The following is a 13,295-nucleotide window of genomic DNA, read 5'->3' as shown; positions in this document are numbered from 1 at the left end:
GGCGGCGCCGAGCGCGCCTTTGGTGTTATCAAAGAATGCGACGCGAAGGCGACATCGGATGAATGATAAAACACGCCTCTAAGAGCTGGCAGCATTTTAAGATTAAAATTATTACATAAACACCAAAGCAAATAAACAACAGCTTGAGTATTCGCATGAAAAGAAATGCTCAACAGATGAGAAACACCACCATGAAAAAGAACGTAAAACCTTAAATTCATAGGGTTTTTTTTTTAAAGTAAGTGAAAAAGCCAAACCCCTAAGTACAGCTTTTAAAAAATATAGCAGCAAAGTTGGTTACCTGCAGCCATCACTAATTTTGCCCCGTCATTAACCACTACAGTGAAAGACATTTGGCTATTCAAAAAAATAACCTTCAGTAATTCAGATCTTTTTTTCTTTCTATGTTTAATCCACTTCTGAGATCAGTATACAGTCAGAACTCCCTGCATGTATGGCTCTTTGTGAGATGGAATTCGAAGGCACAAAGGATCAGATCTTTTGCTCTGACACAGACCCTACTTTTGCTCAGAACAAATTTCCAACAATATCTGGAAAATTTCCAACAATATCTGGAAAATTTCCAACCAGCCACCCCTCCAAGTGTAAATGTGGAATGACATTCCTAAGCCACACACAGCAGGAGTGGAGCCCAAGTCCCCTGTGCCTGCCATGTGATGCTGAGGTACAATCAGGAGTAACACAGTCTTTTACCAGCAGTAAATGAAGAGGTTAGAACCCAAAAAAACCCTTGATCTCAAAACCATCTGGTTTTTATCTGCAAATCCACATCCTGCTTTTTCATCACACCTTTGGTCTCCAGGGAAGAGGGTTACAGGTTCTGTTGCCTTCTCCTGAGGCTGATGTAAAGCTCCCAGCCAGCTTTGGTTTGACATCTGAATGTGCAGATACTCCTGTGCAGTTTAACTGCTGGATTTTATCTTTTATTTTTATTTGAAGCCCAGCTCCTGCTCCTCTCCCATTCAGGAAGAGCTCCTGTTCCAGTGCTTCATGTGTGCAGTGAGAACTGCAGGTGCTTTAGTGCTCTGAATGTCCTCACAAAATAAAAGCAAGCAAGTCACGACTGGAGTATTTCAGACATGATAAAGTGTGACCAGAAATCCATAGCCAGTAGTTCAGGTTTGAAGGATACTGTGAACACCATGTTCCCCTTAGTAAATAGTAAAATACCAGGAGTCCTTTGACATAAGAACATGTACAGCCACAGAGGATGGAGCTATGGAATTGCATCCCCAGTGCTGTGGAGCTGGAGTGTGCCTGTACCCTACACAAGCCTCACACACAGCATTTAAAAGCCATGAGGGAAGGTTCAAGTGGGCTGTGCATGCTGGAGTTTCTGCAGAGCTGGGTAAGCCCCTCTCTTTTGCCTCATAAAGAGGTGCAAAAAGCTGAGAATAACCCAAGAATCAGGCTATGACTGGCAGCCAAAACCCACAGGCAAGTGCCACCTGAATTTAGGTAAAATATTCTTGTGCGTTACCTGCCTCGTTTTGGCTACCAAAAGTGCACTTTACAAAGAAAAAATTGCCATACAGTGTGGTATTAAATTATTTAAACCTAAACTGAGAAAGCACTTTTGGAAAGTAAAATAAAAAAGCTTCCTGTTTTCTATAGAAATCCTCATATATGGAGCAACCTCTTCTGCCTTGCAGATCTCCAGCTTGAGTGAGCAGACACAGAGGCTTCCCTTGTGCTTCCTTACAGCTTCAGCTGCTGCTGAAGGTCATGAATTGAGCCTGCACTGCTTTGCAGTTTCTCCTGCACCAGTGGGTCTTCCTCCAGTCTGACCATTTCAATCACTCCATTGGTTCCAAGAATACATGGGAGACTTAGGAACACTTCACTGTTTATATTGCAACATCCCTGAAACAACACACAAAGAACACTGTTACACACACAATTACTTCTTTTTGCTGCAACTACACAAAAGAGTACAATTACACAAAATGACCTGATTATTTTAATTAAGCAAGAATATTCCAACATATGGCATGTTTGGCTAGATCAAATTCTATTTATTTTAGATACTGTGCAGTGGGTTACTGTATAGAAACAGTAAAATATTACCATGCAAATAAAAATTTGTGAACCATGCCACAATTGGGGAATTTTCCCAAGATAGATAGATGTCCATAATGCAGACAAAGTTTATACCAGTTAACACCATTTCTTAGCTAGAACAAGCAGGGACACTTCATAGTACAGTATCAGTTCCTTTAGGACTGAACAAAATAAATTAAATAATGCAGCCTAAGAACTGGGGAAAATTTCTCAAATATTGATCCCATACAGATTCTGCAAAAGAATTTATCAAACTTATATGCCTGTAATTCAAGTTTACACTGTGGATTGTGTTTATTTTTGTAATCTGGGACATTTTACATTCTATAGATACTTCAAGAGACTTGTGATTCCTCTGTATCTATATTTAGTTCAGGAATGATTAAAAACTTCACTTGAAACAATTATTTAATTAGGTATGTGCTTGTACTCTATTACATAAGAATCCAGCTCAACTTCCCTGCATAGGAACATGCAAATTGTCCCTCTGAAGGCTCTAAATTGAAGTGACAAATAAATGTTTCTACATGGGTTTTCTCATCATATAGAATGTCCTAATGCTTCAGTGAAGCCTCTTAGGAGAAACTTCAAACAAAATTCAGTCTACAATTTTAAGTTAACTATTGCTTCATAATCTTCTCCTCTTAAGGAAAGTACCAAGGAGTAAAAAAGCAGCTGTTTCAAACTTAATCAAATAAAATGTTGGCAGAAAATGCATTTTATACTTTCAGAAAAGATACAAAATTCTTTTAGCTCCTAAAAAAGCCTACATTTAATTGTAAGCACTCTGGAACCACAACTCAATTTTCATTTGCCAAATCCAGCTATTCCAGGGTGCTGGGCAGCAGCTTTAAATGTATGCTCTCTTGGGACTTGTACTTTTAGGAGAATAATCCACTTTTACTATTGGTTTCAGGTTAAAACCAGCAAGTGATTTTTGCTCATTTTCAGACTAGGGTTGAGAGCTGTTGTTGGAAGAAAGTAATGGCAGTAGCACTACTTCAGAACAATGAGATGATGAGATGTCTGTGCTGCTAAAATTAATGGTCAGATCTGGTATAAATAATATAATTACAGTGCCAACCAAAAGGTATTAATAACATTTACCTTTGCCAGAGTGGATACAGAATGAACCTTCCTTTTATCTTTCAGAATGCTGTCAACCAAATCAGCAACTGAGAGCCCAACAGACCATGATCTCTGACCTTTTCCCTTTAGGACTTCCATAGCTCTACACATAAACCAGGAAAAGGAGAAAAAAGTGATGTTGAGATTGTAATTATTTCTATTTTGGTTTTTATGTAATACCCAAAATACAGATTTAAGTGTACCATGTCAAGTAAAGTGTACTATAAAAATATAATTCTCTGTTTTGGAAAAAAAATGGAATACAGAATTGCTGAAAAGAATTTCTTTACAATATTTTTTCTCTACACTCATAACATTTCTCTTTTCTGTCAAGAGGTGTAACTGACAATTAAATCAGTTAAATTCATCCGAACTGGTGCTTGACTTTGAAGCAAATGCTTCCAACACAAGCTCTGAGAACAGTGGGCCAGAAGGCTTATCCAGTATTTGTTTCAAATACACAACCAAACAGCTCTGATATTCTGCTGTATATTGTGGTGACTCCTTACATTGCCACAGGCACAATGTTGGTAAGAATTTCAGAAAAACAGGGGGTGTATACAGACCCATAGAAGTGAATGACAACTTGATCTACGATTTCCTATAAACTCAGTGTATGAACATTTTAGAGCAAGCTTTCCCCACTTCATGAAGAGCTGAAGAACATGTAAACAAGGGCCAAATCAAGTGCCTAAACATGAAGGAAAAAAAAGTTATAGTGGTGCTACCTGTTAGCCACCTTTTCCCTTGAGTTACGAGCAGCCATTGCTTCTGTTTGATTTGCAGCTACATTACAGCTGCTCCATGATGGTACTAAAGAGAAACAACAACAACAACAAAAAAAAGCATGTGAGGTTGTAGTTTGTTTCAAGTAGTATTTTTTTTTTTTCTGTGACAAATGGCAAATAGTTATGCCACTACTCCAGGTCTACAGATTCGGTACCCCACAACTGCATTACTTAAAGCCATTATTATGAGAATTTACCACTCTTCTTAATACCTTTCTCATTATCTTCATTACTTTTCTCAATTATTCTTTCATTATTCAGTTACCTAGGCCCTGCCAGGATGTTACATGCTCATGGTCATAAAAAAGCATCACTTTACCTTTGTCTTCCCCTTGTTCACCAATAACCCAGGCATCTTTTGCCAGCACCTCTGCTTTCAAAAGGTTGGTCAGAATGTACCGAAATCTCTCTGAATCGAGGTTGGCACCAACTCCAATGACTCTGCTTTTGGGAAATGAGCTCAGCTTCCAGGACACAAATGTCATTACTTCAACTAAATGTCAAAGAAAAAATCATGTTGTCAATGAAGGACCATTCAAAATTCAACTCAACTGCAACTTCTGAATCATCATTATGAAAAACTCTGGACTTCTTTACTTTAGAAAAGGCATAAACATGGGGGAACATATTGGTGGTTTATTTCAACCTAAAACACAAAGTCGGGTGGGGAAGAAGTGAAAAAATAAGAACAGTGGTAAGAGAGTAAGAAGAGCTGTCTTCAATGCATTACAGTATGGAGGCTCACATTTCTTTCCCTTTCCTAAGTAGTGATTTTGCTTTATCTTTGTTCACAGTACCACTAACCTGGAAATTTAAACCTTCCACCAAAATCTAGCTGCAATATTCACTATTAATGCTATACTTTGTATCTGAGTAGCCTGTAAGTGTGATCATATGGCACATAACCCACATGGATCTATCCTTCCTGCAAGGAGAAATGTGCACATAAAACTCACAAGTGACAAGACAACAGCCAATGGATGCTAATGATGTAGACACAGGTTGAAACTATGGACAGAAACACACAGAAATACATACCTGTTACACAAAACAAAGTACATTATTTTCTTTTACCTTGGTAACAGTAAAGAAAAAACCCTCAAAGACAGTGTCCTGCTCAAAGCTGAAAAGGAAAACATCTTTCAGAGTAGCAAGAATTTGTGACTAACCAGGTGTATTCAGCAGTAACATATTTTTAACAGAGGCCAGAGGAAAAGCCAGGTGAGGGACAGAACCTTTTGCAGAGGACCAGCATACCTGGATGAGAAGCAACAAGGAGAACAGCACTCTGACTGTAGTGGGACACTGCTGGAATAATTCCTCTGAACAAATCCACATTGCTTTGTATGACATCGAGGTAAGTCTGAGCATTACCCAGAGAATTCACTGTAAGCACCACAACTTTGGAATCAGCTGAAGCAGAAAAATCTGGAAATATAAAGAAAATTTTGACATTTATGTCATCTTACTGAGTTTTGGATGCAAACCCAAGAGCTGTTCTAAAGGCTGAACTACAGCATCCAGCTTAATTAGGGATTCTTTGCCTCCTGTCCCCCTCACATCCCCCAGTGTGGAATTTAGGGCACTTCCACAGCACCTATAAAACACAGCTCTCCCACAGAGCTGCTTTCCTGTTTTATAGGTGTCAAACACAAAAGGTAGACTACAATTTGTCCAAGGTTACAGAGCAGAGACCAGAAAACATCTAGACAGCTTTGACAGATAAACTTTTCCAAGTTTTCTTGGCAAGAAAGAAAGAAAAAAATCCATGAAAAGTCTCCTTAATTTTTATTCCATCTGTTAAAGAAGGGGAAAAACTTTTTCTCCTTTATCTGAGGCTTCTTCTATAATTTTTGATCTTATACCTTAATCAAAGGCATGTAGACACATGAAAAGCACTCCAAAAGTCCATTTATTAACTCACAAAAAAGACAAATTATACTTTTTAGCCCAAAGAAACCCACAACCACACTTGCTGCAGGAATTTATAAGTCAAAGCTGCCTTGAGCAGGTATCTCTGAATATCTGAGTGCCACACAGGTGATCAGCCTGGACACAGAAATAAGGTGATTTGTCTGTTGCACCACTTTTGTAACCAGCTGAAGCCAAAGCAGAGGTCCAATGCACTGACAAATTAAAACCATATTAAGCAAGATATAATTAATACCAGCTTGCCCCAAAACTAGATATAAACATACTAAAATAGCAGGTGACAGTATACAAGCATTTTGTAGTATTGTAACACTACCAAGCTTCTTATACCACAGCTAAAGGCAAACATACAACAGGCAAGCAGAAAGGCACAAACAGATTTGTGGAAGAGTTGCACAACCAGGGTTCAGCACACCTTTTTGTGCTAGCAGCAAAACCTGCAAGATAAGATCAAAGAATGTACAGCAGGCAATGCCAGGTTTCTGCAGAATAAGCCACAAAGATGCCTGGTGGAACCAGAACTAGTCCTTGTCTCCAAAATAAGATAAATTAAAAGAGAAGCACAAGGAAACCCCTCATTTCATCTTGCAAAGGGTACAAGGAAAATGGAAATATGACACATAAGCAAGGAAGAATGTTACTCAATCCAGCTCCAGCTTTCCCTGTGGGAAAACTTCTGAGCTGCATGGCCTCAACCTCTGCAACCATCAAAGGCTATAACTAATCACTAATTAGAGACATGGCACTGACTCTGCTGATTTGTATGCTCACAGCTGACTGAGGACAAGGTTATTAAGAACTCATTGTTTGAGTGTGCAGTGATAGAGATCAAGGACTCACTATTGGCCATGTGCATGTTTAATGAACACCAAGCTAGGAAAGCAGCACTTTGAAACACACCTTTATTTATCAGCCTTCTGAACACTGCTTTCACAGCCTTCACTAATTCCCATGCAAATATTTTTTTCCCCTCTTCCATCTCTCCCTCTGCCCATGACAGAAATTCTAGCTTGGCTTCTCTGTATTTCTGCATGAGTCCAATTTCAGCATTAGCCTCTCACCTGCAAGTACAGGCTTAAATAAAGACAGCCCATGTGCCACTGTATCCCCCCAGGTGTCCTGCTCTTGTTACAATGAGCACAAGCACACACAGTACAGCACCCACTCCTGCTCCAGACACAACATCTCATACCTTTGCTGATCTCCACATTTGGCACAGCAAAAATCTCCAAATCCATGGTCCCTCCTTTTGCTGCACCTTCAGAAAGATCCAAAAGAACCACCTTGTCTGCAACATCCTGTATGAATAAAAATAATACAGATCAGAATACAGACAAACCAAAACAAAACTCGTTTGTGTGGGAGGGAGGAACAAAAGCCAAAACTCCTCCCATTTCATTGTTTGCTGTACTGTGCACAAATCAAACAAAATTACTGGTCAAAATTACTGCCAAAACACAAGGAAAAGGACTTAGTTTTGTGAGGTTTTTATATGTTTTGTAATGTGTTTTTTCCAGCTAGACTTCCTAAACTATCTTTGGGAAGTCAAAAATTACTGATGCTAAAAAAGACTGTTAAAATATACTGTTACTGTTGTACCTAACATACAGCTGTGATGAAGCACAGCCAATCTACAGATTATCCTTTTGCAGGGAACTAGGAGATGCCAGTTGTAAGAGGCTACTGCTGAGACAAGAATCCTTTAGGGATTTTCAAAGTAAGTGAATTCAGTACTCAACCCTTTGAATTAAAAAAGCTGACTGAGAAACCAGGGCAGAAAATGAACACCTCTGTGTGTCTTAAGTTAACTGAAGAGACAAATGACTTATGCAGTGACAGCTGTTAAAAGTGATGAGGTATTCCTTAGAGTTAGATTGGAATCCTCTCTCTTAATCAGGTCTCTTGCTATTTTTAATAATTATGTACCTTTGCTGCAACAGCTAGTACACATGCAATGCCAAGATCTCCAGCTCCAACAACAGTAATTTTGTTAAAACATCCTTCATTTCTGCTTCCAATTTTACTCCTTGATTTCATGTCAGTCTCTCCTGCAATTAAAAGAAAACCACAAACTTGGCTTCTGGTCCACACTGTATCAATACAAGTACTGCTGCTTCATAAAGGATCATGGTTGTGCCAGAGTTAAATCAAGTTACTTTTTCAAAATAGCAGTCAAGACTGACCACACAGGAAATCCATCACAACTTGCAAAGTGTAAAACAAATATTCCTCTCTAGACAGGAATTTTTTTTTCACTAAGTAGAAATACATAAGCATGACATTAGCAAGAAGCTGAACACTGATACCACAAAACCAGCACTCCCTTTGCTACAGGTGTGCATACAGACCATGGCCATAAAATTTGTAACATATAAACCATGTAGGTTTCTTTGTGACATCAGGTAATGACAGTAAGTGAATACATTTTATAAAAACATTAGAAACAAGTCCATGAAAACATCCCCACCTTCAGTAATCTTTGCAATATAGGAGAGAAGTTCTGATTGCCTGGCTGCATCAGAAGATGACAGTGAGTACAAAGGGAGCTCTTCCTCAAACTTTGCAATCATTTCCTTGATTAATCCAGTGAGAGTTGATTTAGGCTGAAATACAGCAGACAAACAGAAGACAAAACAGCTGAACAGCTATTTCATGTAGTGGTGTCAGCTATGAACTGCCAGAGCCATATAAAATTTAATCAAATTATAAATACTGACACTCTTAACATTTAAGCAAACACCTAAGGGAGAGAAAAGCATCACTTTGAGAAGATACTTTCCAAACAGGACTATGAGGAATTTAACAAAATGAATTCTAAAATTGAAGTTACCGGTGCTAGTGGTTTTTGAAGGCATCCATTGAATATATGGAAGCCTTTGATATAGCCACATCCAGTATTATAGAAGAGATAAATCCTAGCTAAAGAGAAGTTAGTTCAGTCTTCTTAGATGAGCTCAACTGTCCAGAGTTCTGGCATCTCAGTTCTCCTCCAGGCAAAACACACTGTGAAGTTAGCAGAAGTTCCCTTAGGAATTTCTGTATCAATAATGTAAAATACATTTTACATGCCCATTCATTTAAAAAAGTTGGCATTCATTAAATAATTTTCATTGGCCTGGCAGTCATATTTAAATGAGTAATTTAATACAGTGCATAAAATTATTTACCAACAGCACTGACTTTTGAATCTCTGTGCTGTTTCAGAGTTCTGCCAAAAGAGACATACCCAAAGGCAGAAACTTCCACTGAACTTTCCTGAGGGATCCTGAACTGAGACAGCAACAAAGTATCATGAGGCTTACATTGCTTTGTAAAGCATCAGTTCCTTTTTCACTAGAATTACTCCCAACTGCTTTTAGCAGCCTCAGTCTGCCTGAAAGCTCCAGATGACACCCTGCAGTATTCCCAAATGCTTCCCTCCCTGTCAGCCACCCCACCTCTTACATGGCTCCAGTTCTGCAGGTAGGGCAGATAGATCCTGCCCCGTGCATCCACGTGCTTCCCCACCGCGATGCCCATGCTTGCCGTCGGCTTCAGGAAGCAAAGGGGCGGAGCAAAGGGATGGGAATCCAGGATCCACAGCCGGACAGGGATGTTATAGGAACTGCCTGCTGAAATAAAAGCCATTACTGACTTCTGCACTGACAAGAGGCACTTAAGACCAGTTTGTGAGTGATGTAATTCACGCTTTGTAGTAACAAAGGAAAAAAGCCTGACAGAGCACTTCCAGATTCGCACTGGAAAATATTTATATTACTTAGGGTAATTAATAAAACCAGATCAACTTGAAATGCTACTTATTGTGCCTTTCTTAATATAAAGCTCTGTTGCTCTTTTGCTTCCCAGGGTCCTCTCTCAGCCAACCTGTCCCCTTTTCCCAGCAAAGAAAGGTTTCATATATGCATTTCATACTTATTTTATGACCTAACACCAACTGCAAAAAAGCATCTATAAAGAGCTTTGCATCAGACTCCAAAGGCTTTAAGTTGAAAATGAAAAATTGCCTACAAGTTATTTTTGGTCACTGTCTATACAAGTGTAGGTCTCAGAGAGTTCACACGAGCTCCATTAGCATCAAAGATTCTGCCAACATGGTCTCAAACAACACTACTTTTAAAATAGATAATTTACTTATTTAATTCGTAACACCTTATTTCAGCATTCTTTCTGTGCACTTCTTTCTGCAGTAGAAGTGACTTCTGCCAATTCAAACAAAATATTTTCTAGTCCCCTTTGAAGACACTGCACAGTGAACTGTTAAAAGCCAGTACCCAACACATTCCACATTTAGATTCATAACTGCCAAGAAAATTACATTTGCTTTATCTTACCATATTTCACTGGAACAGTGCCACTAAAATTCAGGAGGTCTTTCTGGGATCCATCCTTGAAGGCTGAAATTAAAAATGTAGTTTAAAAAAAATAACTCCTTTCAATCCTGGCTTAGCAATCCCACCACAACTACAAATATACAATAGTGATTTTTCTTTAGAAACCAAATGCACTGCTCCTGAAAGAACTAAGGTTAGAATATTACTAAGGTCCCCCCAACCTTTTAAAATACTTTCTTAATGAAATTTTAACAGAAATCCCATTGGTACAACTAAGCACATCATTAGTCTGAAAACCTTTTGTCCTGAGTAATGCTGATGTTGTGGGAATTTCCAGTCAGGCTGATGGATTCTGGAAGGCACACTCTGTAAGCTAAAGCCATCAAAATACTTTCAATACAATAATGAAATATGGGGAAAAGCTGTTACATATAAAGAATTTAAAGTATCAATCTTCTATAACTACTGACAAGTTGAGGTAAGATGAAGTAAATGAGTTGCCAAGGCTTTTCTATTTATGCATCCTTGGAAGAGCATTCAGGAACAGTAACGTGGCATGAGGAATTTTACTGCAAGTCAACATAGACAGGAACACAACAGAAATATGTTCACATTCTATTACACACAGCCTGTATTTATGGCAAGTAAGAATCCCCACAAATAGTTCAGAGTTAGTGTATCACTTCTTACTGTATGTGTTCATGGAGAAGGTGAAGTTGGGGTAGGTCTTGCTAACATCCTTCAGCTCTTCTATGGTCAGGTCTCTGAACTTGTACTGCAAAGGGGGAGGAAAAAATAAGGAAAAAAGTTTCACTTCAAAGGCTTCTGTGTGAGAGTTAGGGAAAAGGACACTATAGAAGGCAGAAACACAAGGGGAAGGTAATAATTACTTTTAGTACTATAAATAGTTTTGATGTGAAATAAATTATCAAAAAGACTTGATTCCAAAAGCTTTGAAGCTATTGCAGGTCTGCTGTTGAAATTCTGAACATCACTCCTTTATACACCATTTCTTCCCCTTTACAGCTGTATGAGCAGAAGTTTAGTAAACCTTAGTCTCCTCTGTACATATTAAAAAGAATATAGGAATATGAACCTCTTAGGAAAACGAGGTTATTTTCTTACAGACAGAGTTAAACTCAGGTCCACCTGCGCACATTTTAGAAGAGTTTACTAATATGTCACTTTCCACAAATGTGTCAAATGTGTAAGTAATTAGCCTCTAGGATTTTTTTTCCTTTTTCAGCTGTCCTTGAGAGCTGAGAAAATTAATTACTTCTGCCTGAGAGGGTCCCCAGCCAGTCCAATACCAAGAGATTTGCATCCTCCCACATCCCAAAGTTACAAAGAGTATTTTCCATTTCCTAGATTAGTGCCTTTGCTTCTTCTTTAGGAAACCTGGTGCTGTTTTTTTGGAACCCTTGCTTAAGTAAACAAAACTGCTGTCTGACAGTGGCTAAAGAGCTGCTCACTGCCCTGGAATAATTGTCACAAAACAGTAGCTAAAATCGAATTTCTCTTCGGTCTGCTGCCCCAGCAGGAATGTGACAGCTGTGGGCATGGCACAGTTATTTTCTACTGCCTACAGGAAAACAGAGCTACTAACAGAAACACCTTTCAGTCAGCTTCTCCCCATCACTGGATTCTGAAAGTCATGCAGAAAAAACAATAAAAAGAATCCAACGTTCCCTAATTGTGAATGTCTACACAGCCTACACTTAGGGCATTTTTGGAGGCGTTGGTATATCTGGTTGTGAAACCAAAGTCAGCTTTCCCTAGCTGGCCTCCTTCTACTCATAATACAAAACATCCCTATCAAGCAGTTTGTCCTCTTCTAATGACCACAGCATTTACGGGGTGACTCACATACAGACCTTCCTCGTTTCGCACCCAAAATTATTCGGCATGCCCGAAGCCTAAATACACCCCCCTCAGTTTCCCACGTGGGAATTAAAACGCTCAAAGCGATGCTACAACAACGCGCCTGTGCTCCTAAGGCGTGGAGGCGCTAATGCGGGGAATGCCACAAAAATATTAAAAAAAAAAAAGACCAAAAAACCCACACAAAAAAAACCCCAAAAAAACCCAAAGTTATGGATTTCCGATGAGTGAAGAGTAAGGTTTGAGTCGTGAGGCGCGGCATGAACCAGGGGGGTAAACTGATGCGTGGCGCAACTTAAAGCTCGGCTGTATCAGGACAGCGCAGACACCGGGTTGCGAAGGTGCAAAGGGACAGGACGGGACGGGAGGGCACGGGAGCCCCTCGGCAGCCGCCCCCAGGACACCGCCGGGCTCCCAGCCCCGCGCTCCCCGCGCCGCCGGCTCCCTCCGCCCTCCCCTCCCTCAGCGCCGCCCGCGCCCCCTCCCCTCAGCTCCCCGCGGGCTCGCGCACCTTGCCCAGCTGCCGCCGCAGCGCCTCCTCCGCCAGCGCCATGGCGGCGCGCGCCGCTTCCCGGCGGGCCCCGCGCGGGGCAGCACCGCCCTCAGGGAGGCGGGCAGCGCTCGGCCGGGAGAACGGGCCGGGATCGGGGGTTTTCAGTGCCTTTCTAAGGCATCGGGGAGCCGGGGGTCTCATAAACGCTTGGTGAGCATCTGGGCTACCTGCCGTGGTGTTGCAAAATGTGGAATGTGTCGAGATTATCTTAAGCCAGGTTCTTCTCTGATGTAAGATCATTGTATACTTTCAAGCCTAATTAGATGAAGGGGCAGCAGCCAGCGTCCAGTCAAGGACACCCGTGGATGAACAAGCTTTAAGGATGCAGTAGATCAAGGTGTTGTTCACAGAATCACAAACCATGGTGAGCTGGAAGAGAGCCACCAGGATGATGGAGTCCAGCTCCTGGCCCTGCACAGACACCCCGGGAGTCACACCCTGTGCCTGAGAGCATTGTCCGAATGCTTCTGGAACTCTGCCAGGCTGGTGCTGTGAGCACTGCCCTGGGGAGTGTTCCAGTGCCCAAACACCCTCAGGTGGAAGAACCTTTCCTGATACCCAACCTGAACTTCCCCTGACCACGTCCTGCCATTTCCTCCT

The 13,295-nt window shown here is 40.6% G+C and overlaps 1 protein-coding gene across 4 annotated transcripts; it reads right to left on the bottom strand.

Moving 5' to 3' along the window:
* Positions 1 to 88: 88 nt before the first annotated feature.
* On the bottom strand, positions 89 to 12,713 carry UEVLD (UEV and lactate/malate dehyrogenase domains). 4 transcript variants are annotated; one of them, XM_058026089.1, is made up of 12 exons: positions 12,654 to 12,713; positions 10,952 to 11,036; positions 10,262 to 10,324; positions 9,375 to 9,541; positions 8,398 to 8,533; positions 7,857 to 7,978; positions 7,123 to 7,228; positions 5,256 to 5,426; positions 4,318 to 4,491; positions 3,939 to 4,023; positions 3,190 to 3,313; positions 89 to 1,884 (listed from the first exon to the last, which is right to left on the bottom strand). In XM_058026089.1, the coding sequence occupies exons 1-12, from the start codon at positions 12,693 to 12,695 to the stop codon at positions 1,720 to 1,722; spliced, it is 1,440 nt and encodes a 479-aa protein (XP_057882072.1). In that variant the 5' UTR covers positions 12,696 to 12,713; the 3' UTR covers positions 89 to 1,719. The 4 variants fall into 4 exon arrangements, with proteins under 4 accessions (XP_057882072.1, XP_057882073.1, XP_057882075.1 ...); XM_058026090.1 differs by having other exon boundaries at positions 9,375 to 9,538; XM_058026092.1 differs by lacking the exons at positions 89 to 1,884; positions 3,190 to 3,313; positions 3,939 to 4,023 and adding an exon at positions 5,037 to 5,121 and having other exon boundaries at positions 4,410 to 4,491.
* Between the last annotated feature and the right edge of the window lie 582 nt (positions 12,714 to 13,295).

This window comes from Melospiza georgiana, chromosome 6, assembly GCF_028018845.1.
Source record: "Melospiza georgiana isolate bMelGeo1 chromosome 6, bMelGeo1.pri, whole genome shotgun sequence".
Taxonomy (NCBI): domain Eukaryota; kingdom Metazoa; phylum Chordata; class Aves; order Passeriformes; family Passerellidae; genus Melospiza; species Melospiza georgiana.
Note: the sequence above shows the minus strand (reverse complement) of the source record. Positions and strands in the feature narration are given on the sequence as shown.

Bases quoted from the DNA above. Each gene is read 5' to 3' on its own strand.
- UEVLD (XM_058026089.1), bottom strand. From the start codon at position 12,695: ATGGCGCTGGCGGAGGAGGCGCTGCGGCGGCAGCTGGGCAAG. The intron at 8,534-9,374 runs GTAAGAGGTGGG...GCTGTATTTCAG, and splicing joins ACCTGCAGAACTGGAGCCAT to CCTAAATCAACTCTCACTGG. The intron at 5,427-7,122 runs GTATGAGATGTT...TTATATTTCCAG, and splicing joins AAATGTGGAGATCAGCAAAG to ATTTTTCTGCTTCAGCTGAT.